Raw genomic sequence first — 14,086 nt, forward strand, 5'->3', positions numbered from 1 at the left:
TTGCCTCAAATTCACTCTAAGGACCCAACTTGGTGCCGAACAATCCGAAGCTAGCCAAATATTATATAAAATAATCAATATACGCTCAAACTTTAATAATTTAGCTATTAGAGTAATTACCCAACCCAAATTGGAAGATTCTTAAAACTTACCCCCAGGCCCACGTGCCCGGATTCAAATTTTTGAAGATAATTGTTACCCATAACCTCACGAACTCAAATATATAATTTTTTACCCAATTTCGTAATTATTTTCGTGGTTAAATCCCATTTTTATCTAAACCTAGGTTTTTCAACTAAACTCATAATTTTCATTATTTTGCATGTTAAAATCTACCCGTAATTTATGTATTTAACTTTCATTGGGTAGGAATTACCTACATTCAATAGTTAGGTGGAAATCCCTCTCTAAGAAGCTCCAAAAATCGCCTAAGAAGTGAAATAAATGAACCAAAATGACCTAAGTCCCGTCTTAAATGGACCTCACTGCCTCCAACATTTTTCGCACATGCGGTTGTGCTTCTGCGGATAAAATCTCGCAAGCGCGGACCAAGCACAGGTCTGCCTCCTCCGCTTCCGCGGACAACGATTCACTTCTGCGATCAAGTCCTTCGCACCTGCACGTTCGCAAGTGCGGCTCCTGCTCCGCTTCTGCGATCACGGGACAGCCCACGCCTGGCCGCTTCTGCGAGCTTCACCTCGCTTCTGCGACCAAACTTCCGCACAAGCGGTCGCACGAGCAATAGAAAATTCCTAGCTCTTCAACATGGCCCAATTCGATCTGAACCCCGTCCGAAACTCGCCCGAGCCACTCAGGGCCTTAATCAAATATACCAACAAGTTCGTAAATATAAGACGGACTCGCTCGAACCCTCAGAATATGTAAAACAACATCAAAATTAAGAATCACACTCCAAACCAAATCGAATCAACTTATGAACTTTAAGTTCTTCCAATTTGCTCCGAACGCGCCGAATCATACTTAAACTACTCGGAATGACACCAAATTTTACGTGCAGGTCTTAAATCACCATACAGATCTATTTCTAGGCTCAGAATCCCAAACGGACCTCGATAACAACAATACCTACTTCAAACCAAATTTAAAGAATTTAAAAACCTTCAATGTGCCAATCTTCAATATTAAGTGCCAAAACGTTCCCGAGTCATCCAAAACCCGATCCGAACATGCGCCCAAGTCCAAAATTATCATACGAACCTATTGGGACTATCACATCCCGGTTCCGAGATTTTTTAATAAGAATGTTGACCCAAGTCAAACTTAACCCTTTTAAAGTCAAATATTAAGGAACTAAGTGTTCCGATTTCTACCCAAACCCTTCCAAACACGAACTAACCATCCCCGCAAGTCATAAAATAGTAAAAGCACATATGGAAATTTTTATTTAGGGGAACGGGGTTCTAGAAATCAAAACAACCGGTTAGGTCGTTACATTCTCTACCTCGTAAAATAACGTTTGTCCTCTAACGGGTCTAGAATCGTACCTGGAGTGCCGAATAAATGTGGATATCTGCTCTGTATGTCCTCCTTGGTCTCCCAAGTTGCCTCCTCGACTGGTTTACCCCTCCACTGAACTTTTACCGCTTAAATCTTCTTGGACCTCAACTGGCGAACCTGCTTGTCAACAATGACAATTGACTCCTCCTCATAACCCAGGCTCTCATCTAACCATCCGATGGGCGAACGACACCGCGGACCATACAAAGCCTCAAATGGAGCCATCTCGATACTAGACTGATAACTGTTATTGTAAGCAAACTCGCCCAAAGGCAAGAATCGATCCCACTGCCCTCCGAAGTCAATCACACATGCTCTGAGCATATCCTCCAAGATTTGAACCGTCTGCTCCGACTGCCCGTCGGTCTGCGGATGAAAGGCTGTGCTGACCTCTACCCGGGTCCCCAACTCACTCTATACTGCCCTCCAAAAATGCGAAGTAAACTGAGGGCCTCTATCTGATATGATGGAAACAGGTACACCGTGCAACCGAACAATCTCCTGAATGTAAATCTGGGCCAATCTCTCTGAATAATACGTGGTCATGACCGGAATGAAGTGTGTTGACTTGGTCAACCTATCAACAATGACCCAAATTGCATCAAACTTCCTCAAGGTCCGAGGCAACCCAACTACGAAGTCTATAGTGATGCGCTTCCATTTCCACTCAGGTATAACCATCTGCTAGAGTAGGCCACATGGCCTCTCATGCTCATACTTAACCTGCTGGCAATTTAGGCACATCGCTACATCAGATATGTCCTTCTTCATCCGCCGCTACCAATAATGCTACCTCAGGTCACGATACATCTTCGTAGAACTTGGATGAATAGAATACCGAGAACTGTGTGCCTCCTCTAGAATCTTCTCCCTCAACCCATTGACATCAGGGACACATAGACGACCATAGATTCACAGAACACCATCTTTGCCGATAGTAACCTCCTTGGCACTACCCTGTAGTACTGTCTCTTCGAGAACCAATAAGTGCGGATCGTCGTACTGACAAGCCTTGATCTACTCAAATAGTAAAGACTGTGCGACGACGCATGGAATAACTCGGTTGGGCTCTGAAATATCCAACCTCATAAGTCTGTTAGCTAATCACTGAATGTCCAAAGCTAGTGGCATCTCATCTGTTGAAATGAATGCCAAACTACCCATACTCTCCGCCTTTTTGCTCAAGGCATCCATAACCACATTCGCCTTGCCCGGATGATAAATGATGGTAATATCATAATCATTCAGTAACTCAAGCCACCTGCGCTACCTCAAATTGAGATCCCTTTGTTTGAACAAATGCTGTAAGTTGCGATGATCGGTGTAAACCTCACAAGACACCCATAAAGATAACACCTCCAGATCTTAAGAGCATAAACTATCGCGGCCAACTCCAAATCATGTACATGATAATTCTTCTCGTGGGGCTTCAACTGATGTGAATCATATGCAATAACTCACCCCCTGCATCAATACACAACCCAGGACAATGTGTAAAGCGTCGCAATACACAGTATACATCCCTGAACCGGAAGGCAACACTAATACTGGTGCTGAAGTCAAGGCGGTTTTGAGCTTCTGAAAGCTCCCCTCGCAATTATTAGACCATCATAACGGAGCACCCTTCTGGGTCAATCTAGTCAAAGGTGATGCAATAGATGAGAAACCCTCCACAAATCGATGATAATAACATGCTAACCCCAAGAAGCTCCTGATCTCGATCGCTGTAGTAGGAAGATGCCAACTATGAACTGCGTCGATCTTCTTGGGATCTACCTTAATACCCTCGCCTGATACAACATGCCCCAAGAATGCTACAGAATCTAACCAAAACTCACCACTTAAGATCTTAGCAAATGTTTTCCAACACTTAAGGCCAATAAGTCTGAAGTGAAAAATTGCACTTTAGATGACGTAAGGCCAAATAGGCCCGAAATGCAACCAATGGTTTCATGCATTTAGGCCAATAAATCTGAAGTAAAAAAATTACACTTCAACTACACTTAAGGTCAAATAGGTCTGGAGTGCAACAAATAGTTTCACGCGCTCAAGGCCAATAAGTTTGAAGTGAAAATTGCACTTCAGATGCACTTAAGGCCAAAATGTCTGAAGTGCAACAAACGTTTTCCTACACTTAAGGCCAATAAGTATGAAGTGAAAAATTATACTTTAGATGCACTTAAGGCCAAAATGTCTGAAGTGCAACAACCATTTTTATGCACTTAAGGCCAAATAGGCATGAAATGCAAATTGCCCAGAAACATAAATCTGTTCTTCGAATTATAACAATCCAATATATGATTTAATACCTAAATCTACTCCAAATAAGATCAAATTTGAAACATAACCTCCAAATATCATTAAGAACAAACTTCAATCATCAATTTGTTAAAATAACAATAAATCTAACGAATCCATTTTGCAATTAAGAAAAAGAAGAAGAAGAAATCCTATGCAATAGTAAAAAAATAAAGTGCCATAACAGCTCACCACTGCAAAGCATCATAAACTACCTTAAAATATGTTCACAAATACCATATAAAATCACTGTCACCCAAAGAAGAAGAAGAAGAAGAAAGATGAGGAAAAGGCATGCAGTTGTTTAAAATGTGGGTATAGGTTAAATGGGGAAACTAAAGAAATTTTTTGGTTACCAAATGGAGGTAAAAATTGCATGGGGCGCCCTATTTGGTTGCCCCTTTTTAACTTATACCCGTTTTATTTTTCCATTTGCATTCGTGCCCATTTTTTTTGTTAAAAATATTTTAAAAAGATGATTTTGCCCTTCTTTAATAAAAGACTATTGACAAACTGCAGGACAAAAACTTAAGCATGTTTAGGCTGAAGTTTTAGCAAATAAACTAAAAAACTCTAGCTTGTTTAGATTGAAGTTTCGGATAAAACTCAAGACAGTACTGTAGATTGCGTTACAAAACTTCAGCATGTTTTGGTATGAAGTTTTAACAAATGAACTAAATAACTTCAGCATGCATTAGCAAAAACTCTTTAGAAAATTACATACTGCAAGACAAAAACTTAAGCATGTTTAGTCTGAAGTTTTAGCAAATGAATTAAAAAACTTCAGCATGTTTAGTCTGAAATTTTAGCAAATGAACTAAATAACTTCAGCATATTTTGTCTGAAATTTTAGCAAATGAACTAAATAACTTCAGCATGCATTAGCAAATACTCATTAGAAAATTACATACTACAAGACAAAAACTTAAGCATCTTTAGTCTGAAGTTTTAGCAAATAAACTAAATAACTTAAGCATGTTTAGTCTGAAGTTTTAGAAAATGAACTAAATAACTTAAGTATGTTTAGTCTGAAGTTTTAGCAAATGAACTAAATAAGTTAAGTATGTTTAGTCTGAAATTTTAGCAAATGAACTAAATAACTTCAGCATGTTTAGTCTGAAGCTTTATCAAATGAACTAAATAACTTCAGCATGTTTAGACTGAAGTTTGAGATAAAATTCATGACAAAACTGTAGACAGCAGGATAAATAACTTCAGCATGCATTAGCATGAAGTTTTAGCTTCAATATGAAACAACTTCATGCTATATTAGCATGAAGTTTTAGCTTAAAGGTGAAACAACTTCATGCACGTGTGATTCTGAAGATGAATATGGACAAGTTTTTGATTTTTTTATAAAGTTGCTGAGAAGAGAGAAGGAGATCGTTTTATATCTTTTGTCAGGGGTGTAATTGTTATATTATTACGAATTTTTTGTGAGATGGCTACCAAATCAATAATTTTAAAAAATAGGATATAGGTTAAAAGATAATACAAATATAAGGAACTGCAAATTCTCAAAAGGAGAGGAGTATCGGCCCACTATGAATAAACTTGACGGCCCATTAGCCCAACTCGTCTCATTTTTTTCATCTCGCAAAACCCTAAACCCTGATTTATCATTATAAAACGTCCCCCCCCGCCCCCGACTTGAGAACGCCACTCAGCCTTAGGGTTCTATAGCGCACTTTTCTGCTCCGCTCTCTTACTACAGTCAACAAAGTTGCAGCAGCAGCAGCCATGGTTGCACCAACTAGAGGTATGAATATCCTGTTCTACTTAATTAGGTCTAACGTAGTAATATCAGTATTTGTTTCTGTCCTAATATATGGTTTGTTCACTTGCTCCTTTTGCAGGTCGTGGAGGTGGTGGATTCAGGGGTGGTAGAGGAGATGGTGGAGGAAGAGGAGGACGAGGTGGTAGAGGTGGTTTTGGCGGCGGTAGAGGTGGTGGAGGAAGTGCGATGAAGCGCGGTGGTGGAAGAGGTGGGGGAGGCAGAGGCGGAGGAGGAAGAGGCGGAGGAAGGGGAGGACGTGGAGGAGGGTTTAAGGGTGGTAATAAGGTAGTGGTGGAGCCACATAGACATGGAGGTGTGTTTATTGCCAAGGGTAAGGAGGATGCTCTTTGTACTAAGAATTTGGTGCCCGGTGAAGCTGTCTACAATGAGAAGAGAATCTCTGTTCAGGTTAATAACATTTGCTTTGCGTTGTCTTTAGTTCAAAAAATGTTTTTAATGTTTGTCATGTGCATAACTTTAGATGATTATTTGTAAATGCTCGCAAGGTTGAATCTTTCTTGGATGTGCTATAAGCTTAGTGATATAAATTGGAAATATGAATTTAAAGTAAAGATTTGTTGATAAAAGTTTATGATTGGACCTTTTATTGGACTGTGACTTGTCTCAATCACTTTACAAATCAAGTTCAAATGTAAGTCAAATGGTGTTTTGCTGATGCTTTCAACTTGGAACAAGTAACAAGGAAATGCATATAAGTATAATGTATTGATTGTAAGGTGCAATTAAGTGTAACATTTTGATTTGCCCTTGTTCCACCCATCTCGTTTAAATTATTTACATGACTTGCCATGGAGTTCTGTTCTATTTGTTAGACATTTGAGAATTTAATCAGGTTTAATATATCTATAAAGTAATAACTTGTTAACCTTTTTATTTCAGAATTAACCAGCTTAAATAAATTTATAACGTAGTAATAACTTATTAACCTGTGCATTTCAAAACTAATCAGCTTTACTATTTCAATCAAGGTTTTTGTACTATACTACTTTGGCCACTGCTCGATCTTGTTATGCTGATGAAAATATATCCTTAATGTACAAGCTTATTGATTTATGTTATTGTTATTTTATCCTTAGAATGAAGATGGAACAAAGATTGAATATAGAGTGTGGAATCCCTTTCGTTCTAAGTTAGCAGCTGCAATTCTTGGAGGAGTTGATGATATCTGGATAGTAAGTTTGTTTCTTTTCTATTTAAAAGCTTGAATATATTTCTTGTTTCTATATTAACATTCTTCTTTCTGTATTGAATTTGTTCCAGAAACCTGGTGCTAAGGTCCTTTATCTTGGAGCTGCTTCAGGAACCACAGTGTCTCATGTTTCCGATCTTGTTGGTCCTGTAAGTGTCTATGCACATACTATTTATTATAATAAAGTCCCATATATAGTTGATGAATGTGCTTGTATTTACTAATTTCTCTTTTCTTTTGCAGGGTGGGGTGGTATATGCTGTTGAATTTTCTCACAGAAGTGGAAGGGACTTGGTGAACATGGCTAAGAAACGCACTAATGTTATCCCTATTATTGAGGATGCTAGACACCCAGCAAAATATAGAATGCTTGTTGGAATGGTGGATGTGATATTTTCCGATGTTGCTCAGCCTGATCAGGTTTGACTTTTAGGGCCATAGATGTGCAATAGTAGTCAATCAGTCTCGGAGTGCATGATCCATGGATTTATATTTCATTGATATTATTTTTGCATTATCATTTTTTCTTTAAGAAAAAAATTATGTTTGTCCTTTTTGGTTGAGTCTGGAGCTTGGTTGGTCTGTCTTTTTTGATCATTGTTTTGGCTATCCCTCTTCTTTTTCAAGGAAATTACAGTTTTGTGGCTGCTTTTGCTCCTTGTAGTGCTTTTATTTAACAAAGAAATGCCTAATGGTCTTTGAATTTCCTGCCCAATTCTTAGAAAATGCTTCTTTATCTTTGAATTTTCATTTCCTTTTGCTCTATGTTGAAATGGAAGTCAGATGATGACTTACTCGGATTCCCCTTCAAGACATTATGGGTGATGCAAAAACCGAGTTTCTGATGCTGTATTATTATTCCAGAGTTGGATTCTTTTTTCAGCTTGACTTTCCATCTTTTTCTTCTAAAAAAATAACTCTTTCTTTCTCTTTGATTCTGCTTGAAGAAAATGGAACACTACAACAGTTTCATACTTCCTTTTTGCACAAGTATTTCGTGTTGATTTTGAAATGAGTTGTTTTTTCGTGTTACAACAAGCTTTAATGAGATAAATCATGTAATTAGTTATTATATCTGGTTTACTTTTTATTTGCTTTAAGTTTCTTCCTAAACCTATTGTATTTGCCTAACCAGGAAGAGTAAATTTTGTATCTATAATGGTCTTTTAATTTCCTGCCCAATTCTTAGAAAATGATTCTTTATCTTTGAATTTTCTTTTCCTTTTGCTCTATGTTGAAATGGAAAGCAGATGATGACTTACTCGGATTCCCCTTCAAGACATTATGGGTGATGCAAAAACCGAGTTTCTGATGCTGTATTATTATTCCATAGTTGAATTCTTTTTTCAGCTTGACTTTCCATCTTTTTCTTCTAAAAAATAACTTTTACGTTCTTTCTCTTTGTTTCTGCTTGAAGAAAATGGAACACTGCAACAGTTTCATACTTCTTTTTGCACAAGTATTTCGAGTTGTTTTTTCTTGTTACAACAAGCTTTAATGAGTTAAATCATGTAATTAGTTATTATATCTGGTTTACTTTTATTTGCTTTAAGTTTCTTCCTAAACCTATTGTATTTGCCTAACGAGGAAGAGTAAATTTTGTATCTATTTATCTTTGTGGCTACAGTCTGGAGATTTATCCCCAAAAAGGAAGAAACTGTGGCTTCCTTTGAATTGTTTTAGGATGTATTTCCTTCCATTCTTGTCCGGCAGCATCAGTATATTGTATGAATTCTATACCAATGTTTTAATAAAATATTTTGTTTACAGGCAAGAATTTTAGCTCTGAATGCATCATACTTCTTGAAAGCTGGAGGTCACTTTGTTATATCAATCAAGGTTTGTATTATACTACTTTGGCCACTGCTCAATCTTGTTATGCTGATGAAAATATTTCCTTACAGTGCCACTTGTTCCTTGGTTTCTTCTATTTTTCTGTTGATTTTCTCTCTTTTCTTCTCTATTGTTGAAAAAATTCCCCTGTATTTTTTCTAGGCCAACTGCATAGATTCAACAGTGCCAGCTGAGGCTGTATTTGCTCAGGAAGTGAAGAAGCTACAAGCAGAGCAGTTTAAACCTATGGAACAGGTCACCCTTGAACCCTTTGAAAGGGACCACGCCTGTGTTGTGGGTGCCTATCGGGTGCCAAAGAAGCAAAAGGCTGCTGCCTAGAAAATTTAAGCTCATGCTGTTTGTTAGTTCCAGTTATTTGGTAGGAGGTTTTTAAAACACTCTTAAGCAGTGTCAACATTATATTTTTGATGGGGATGTGTAATGAGATTTTGTTTCTCTTATATTATTAGTTCATTTATGTTGGTTCCGTCTTCTTGCAGCTTGTTTATATTTCTTCACTATGACTATGACCTGTCTTTGGCAGCAGAAATAGTGCACTTCTGGTGCTGTCTATTATCTACCGACTTGTATTCAATGATCAGAGAAATGTTTTCAACAAAATCTACTGAATGTGCTGTAGTTAAACTTCACTATAGATAGTCGGTAGCAAAGATATGTTACTCTAAATTTCTGAAAGTCATTCTAGTGATTGAAAAATTGCATGCTACTCTAAATTGTACTCCCATCTCCATTTCAACACATCCTATGCTAACTAACTCACTACAATCACCCCAAGATGCCACAAACGCTGAAAGTGTGTATTATAGACTTTCGTCTTTCCATTTTGTTGTGCACAATTATTATATAAGGTATATCTTAGAATATCTTCTTTATTTTAAAATTAAAATATTGGTTACTGCATGAAGGGTTATTTTTGTTATATGATTGTAAAATCCATGTATTATTAGTCTTAGTATTCATATTTTACATGTTATCTCGCATACATAAATTCCGCTTAAGTTTGTTGATATTAGGTATGCCAAACGAAAAAATTGAAACTAAACATTGCATGAATAGTTTTATATTAATAATTTAAATTTTAGACGAAGATTATTTTTTCCATTACTCCTAACCAAATGTCAAAATCTTAGCAATTTTTGACTTTTCACAACTTATAAGAGGTGTTTTATTGACTAACCACCTCATCCAATTCTTTATCGGTCTTCTTCGTCTAGAATATTCCCTTAGTCTACCTTTTTCCATGTCTTCTCTGCTGGGTCTCACTTTCACAGTGTTCAGGTTAGTATTTCACTGCAAATTACTCTCTTCTTTATTCGTCCTTTTTGTTGTTTGTTGCTCTGGAGTATTGCTTCTTTTTCCCCCTTTGTTTGTTATGCATATTTCGTGCATATAATGCAGGTTTCTTTTTGTTTTTCTTCTTTGGGAATATGTGCTTCTATGAGTTTTATGATTTTGACTTAGGATTTTACATTTGTGATTTTACCATAGAGTCCATTTTCTCATTTGTGGTTGTGATTGTTGAATCTAATTTCCTATAGGTTTTTCCCCTAATGAATTGAATGATTAGGAGTTCTATTAGTTTGCTCTATTTTTCTAAATAAAAATAAGAGCATCTCTCTTTATTTATTATCAGTAACTCCCGATCAATTGTATTGAGCAACAAGAGAAAACATTTTTCTTTCAAGTTTAGTTGCGCGAAGGAATAAAAAATGATTGTCGTGTACATTTTGCAAGACCGATATTTCTTCGGTGCATATTCTGAAATTGTTTGCCAATCATTATATATGCTCATCTCGGTATAGCGTTGTGCGCCGTTGGTTAAACAATTAAATTAACTGGAGTTGAACCTGCTGCAAGCACTTGAAGCTCTGCAACTCTTTCATTGATCATGGCCCATTTTCCCACTTGACTGAGAACAATAACAATTATATCTCAATCCCCAAACAAGTCTTCTCTTTGATTGAGAAATTCCTGCAGTTCAAGGGACTTCAGGGCTGAAGGATGAATGGAATTTTCAGGGAAACAAATGTTATATTTGCTTGTTTTGAACTCTATGCAAAACCCTTCTATTTAATTTGCTTTATATTTTGTGGATCTGAACTAATTGAAGATCTTCTTTGTTAACTAAATTTTGCATCTGAGATGGATCTTTCAATCTAAAAAAGCCCCCCCAAAAAAGAAGAGGAATTCACGTGTCAAAGAGAATTATATGTGCAAGCACATAAAAGATCATTAATATCTGTACATCCAAAAGGATCTTAATATTTAGTAGTTGTTTAGTGATTGAACATTTGATATTTGAGATTTGTGAGAATTTGATGACATATCGTAAATAACAATAGTAGAAGCTAACTTATAGAAAAATATATAATTAAAATAAATGTCTATCGAAGCTAAATAAAAGGGACAAAAAATATCTCAATGTATGACGTTGACAACTGCTGATAGCACTGAAATAGCTATTAGCTTCATGGTCTTCATCTTAAATTCATACTTTGAAAACTATAGTTTCATTACTCTATATTTGCATTAGTGTTTTTGCTTCAAGTTTTACCTTTTCTATTAGAGTGGAGATAATTGTGGGCTTACCCAGAGGCAAAATGTAGATATGCATCTTGAACTGAGCTGCCCATTTGGTTATCTTTTCCACCCTTTGCTTAATTCTGTGAATAGCAAGAATGCATTATTAACATATTATGTATCAGTTATCTTAACTTTCTTGACTGATGTATGGATAACTTCGTGCTGCATTTTAATATAAGTATCTCATTTTACTCTATTTGCCTCATAAAAGTAAAAAAAAGAGAGAGCAAGTATTGCACTTTCTTATTAATCATGTTTCAATGTTTTCTACTCCATTTGCCTCGCTAAAGTAAAAAGGATCCAAGTGAAATAATTTCAGGTATGATAAATAGGTGACTCCCTCAAAGAACTCTCATTTGCTAGAAAATTGCTGAGTATGATTTTTTCTTCCCAGATGTGCACTTTAACTTGATTAAGCTAAGAATTTGCCTTAATTACTAAGATAAGATTTAATACTGGAGCATTTGTATAGAGTATATTTCGCTCAATATTAGTTATGCGGAACAGGAAACAAGGCTCTCTAAACTACTAAAGAAAGCATGTCTTATTTTTAGAATTACAATCTGTTAATTTAAGATTTTTTTTCACTTAAGTTCTCAAAAACGTTATCTTAGCATCTTTCTCCTTTCCTAATGTTGACTTTCCCATTTATATGCCTAGAATTTGTGTTAGTGTCAGTTGAAGAGGACACGACTTATTCTACTAGGACTTCAATTCTCTTCCAAAATTTTAGATATTTCTAATTGCTAAAATTCTAATTTAGCCATAGTTCAGGAGGACATTATTGGAAGAAATGGTACAATCTTTTTGGTGCAGAATCAGATTCTACATGCATCCATCTTGATCTAGGCCTCATTGTGGTCATTTCTGGTATTACTTACAGTTTTTGAGATATCAGTAATGTTGGGGATGCATTAATCGATCATGTTCTGCAAACAGTATTAGATTTCTCATAGGACACTTAAAAAAGAAGTAGGATAAGACTCACTTTGTGCAGTGAATGCAGCGGATACAAGCTCAAGTTTGTCATTTATATGGACATGTCAACTCTTACTTCTCTTGTCCAAAGTTGATGCATCATGGGTTTCCGCTGATAAACTAGCTCTTGTCATTCAGGAAATGACTAGACCTCAACAACACGCAGCAAAGAAACAAAATTGCTTCTCATTCTCATATTTGATGATTAGTTGTCTTGGCTGCTACTTTTAGGTGCTACATTTAGGACCACTTCATTTTGTTTTTAATAACTGCAAGGATTGGATCAATACATGTACTTCATCCGGTAAATCTGTGTGTTGGCATTTGAAGTTTTACCATTACAGTGTTCAGATAAATCTTGTACCTTCTCAATGTTTAAGAAAATTTTGGTTTCAATTTGTGAAATGAAACTTAAGATTTCTGTTAGTTTCTTTCTGAAAACAAATAGAAGTAGCTCACTTTTATTGTACTAAAGGAAAATGAAAATTCAATTTTTAGCGGGTGCTATGGTAATTGGTACAAGCTCATACTTAGAATTATAACACGCAAAAGAGCAGCATCTTAGAAAAAATCTGCAGCTTCTTTTGCATTACAAGAAGATTAATGGTCGACTCTTCAGCTTTGGCTTACTAATCTATAGAATTTATCAACATTTTTACTCAAATTTGATCAGGACTTACATAATTTCTATGTTAGTTATCTTGATAAATTCTAATTTAATTCTTCTTGTTAAGGCAGAATTGAAGATTGAGAGAACCCAATATGCTTCTTTAAGGAAATTGATATGCGAAAAGCGATATGCTTTACACATCTGCTTCCAGAACATCACGCCCACGCGTCTCCTAGATGTAATGGTAGGCTTGGTTCTGCTTGTCGGTTGTGCTGCGTGAGCCTCCAGATGCCTCCAAGCAAGTGAAGGTTTTTGGGGCAATTGCTGCGCTTGAAAGAAACTAGAAAATGTCTACTGAAATAATTGTATATATCTATTTAGTGAAACTTTCTCCTTTGTTTTTGTTTTATAATGCAACTTCTTTTGATTCTTGAGGGCAAATACAAAGGAGAAAATATTTACCAGTAGTGCAAAGTTCTTGCAATACACTATACGTTTGTTAATTGGGATATGAAATTTTGTTCGTCTGTGATGTAAACAACTAGATACAGTTTCGTAGCACCTTTTTATTTTTTCGATAGGTCAGTACCACTTTGTCGGGCCCGTGCTTAGCACTAAGGGTGTTCGTCGGTCGGTACGATATGGTATTTAGATATTTCGATTCGGCATTTTCGGTATTCGGTTTCTTAAAATACAATACCAATACTGTACCTAATTAAATTCGGTATGGTTCAGTTTTTCTCCTTTCGGTTTCGGTTTATTCGGTTTGGTAACTTCGGTTTATTCACTAACTAGTGCATAGAGTCATAGACTGTAATATTCTAAATTAAAGTACTCAAAAGTACAAAACTAAAAACATTTGTTGACAAAAGGCTTGTCCAAAAATAGCAAATATCAACCCAGAGAGAGAAAACTGTACATAAAAAAATAAATTTAATCATTAGAAATGTCTTGTTACTTGCTTAGAGTTAATTAATGAACTTAGAAAATAAAAGGAAAGTAAAATTTTAGATTTTTATATTTATGTTATAATTAATAATATGTGTATTGTGTAATATAATATATATTTCGGTACGGTATCGGTATTTCATTTTAAAATACCATACCTAATACCAATATTTTTTAAAACTTAAACCAAATACCATATCGAATACTAAATACCAAAATTTTCGATTTCGATACGGTAATTCAGTATTTATCGAACTATGCAGAGCCCTACTTAGCACAGGCATGCTTCGTCTAGTATTAGCTATATAGC

General features: G+C 35.9%; 1 protein-coding gene, 1 long non-coding RNA gene and 2 other non-coding genes across 4 annotated transcripts; all 4 read left to right on the forward strand.

Annotated features, from left to right (window-relative positions):
• The first annotated feature begins 5,393 nt into the window (after positions 1 to 5,393).
• Positions 5,394 to 9,123, forward strand: LOC104116230 (rRNA 2'-O-methyltransferase fibrillarin 2-like). The gene is made up of 7 exons (XM_009627072.4): positions 5,394 to 5,575; positions 5,673 to 6,001; positions 6,691 to 6,786; positions 6,875 to 6,952; positions 7,047 to 7,223; positions 8,574 to 8,642; positions 8,799 to 9,123. Exons 1-7 carry the CDS (start codon positions 5,557 to 5,559, stop codon positions 8,973 to 8,975), a joined length of 945 nt encoding a protein of 314 aa, XP_009625367.1. The 5' UTR covers positions 5,394 to 5,556; the 3' UTR covers positions 8,976 to 9,123.
• On the forward strand, positions 7,581 to 7,652 carry LOC117281856 (small nucleolar RNA snoR60). The gene has a single exon (XR_004512492.1). It is a non-coding gene; the product is annotated as a small nucleolar RNA snoR60 (small nucleolar RNA).
• Positions 8,048 to 8,119, forward strand: LOC117281841 (small nucleolar RNA snoR60). Its single transcript, XR_004512476.1, has one exon. It is a non-coding gene; the product is annotated as a small nucleolar RNA snoR60 (small nucleolar RNA).
• Positions 9,124 to 9,751: 628 nt separating the features above from the next.
• On the forward strand, positions 9,752 to 13,360 carry LOC104116311 (uncharacterized). Its single transcript, XR_011414796.1, has 2 exons — positions 9,752 to 9,935; positions 12,015 to 13,360. It is a non-coding gene; the product is annotated as an uncharacterized lncRNA (long non-coding RNA).
• Positions 13,361 to 14,086: the final 726 nt, after the last annotated feature.

This window comes from Nicotiana tomentosiformis, chromosome 3 (assembly GCF_000390325.3).
Source record: "Nicotiana tomentosiformis chromosome 3, ASM39032v3, whole genome shotgun sequence".
Lineage (NCBI taxonomy): Eukaryota > Viridiplantae > Streptophyta > Magnoliopsida > Solanales > Solanaceae > Nicotiana > Nicotiana tomentosiformis.

Bases quoted from the DNA above. Each gene is read 5' to 3' on its own strand.
- LOC104116230 (XM_009627072.4), top strand. The intron at 6,002-6,690 runs GTTAATAACATT...TTTTATCCTTAG, and splicing joins AGAAGAGAATCTCTGTTCAG to AATGAAGATGGAACAAAGAT. The intron at 8,643-8,798 runs GTTTGTATTATA...TATTTTTTCTAG, and splicing joins ACTTTGTTATATCAATCAAG to GCCAACTGCATAGATTCAAC.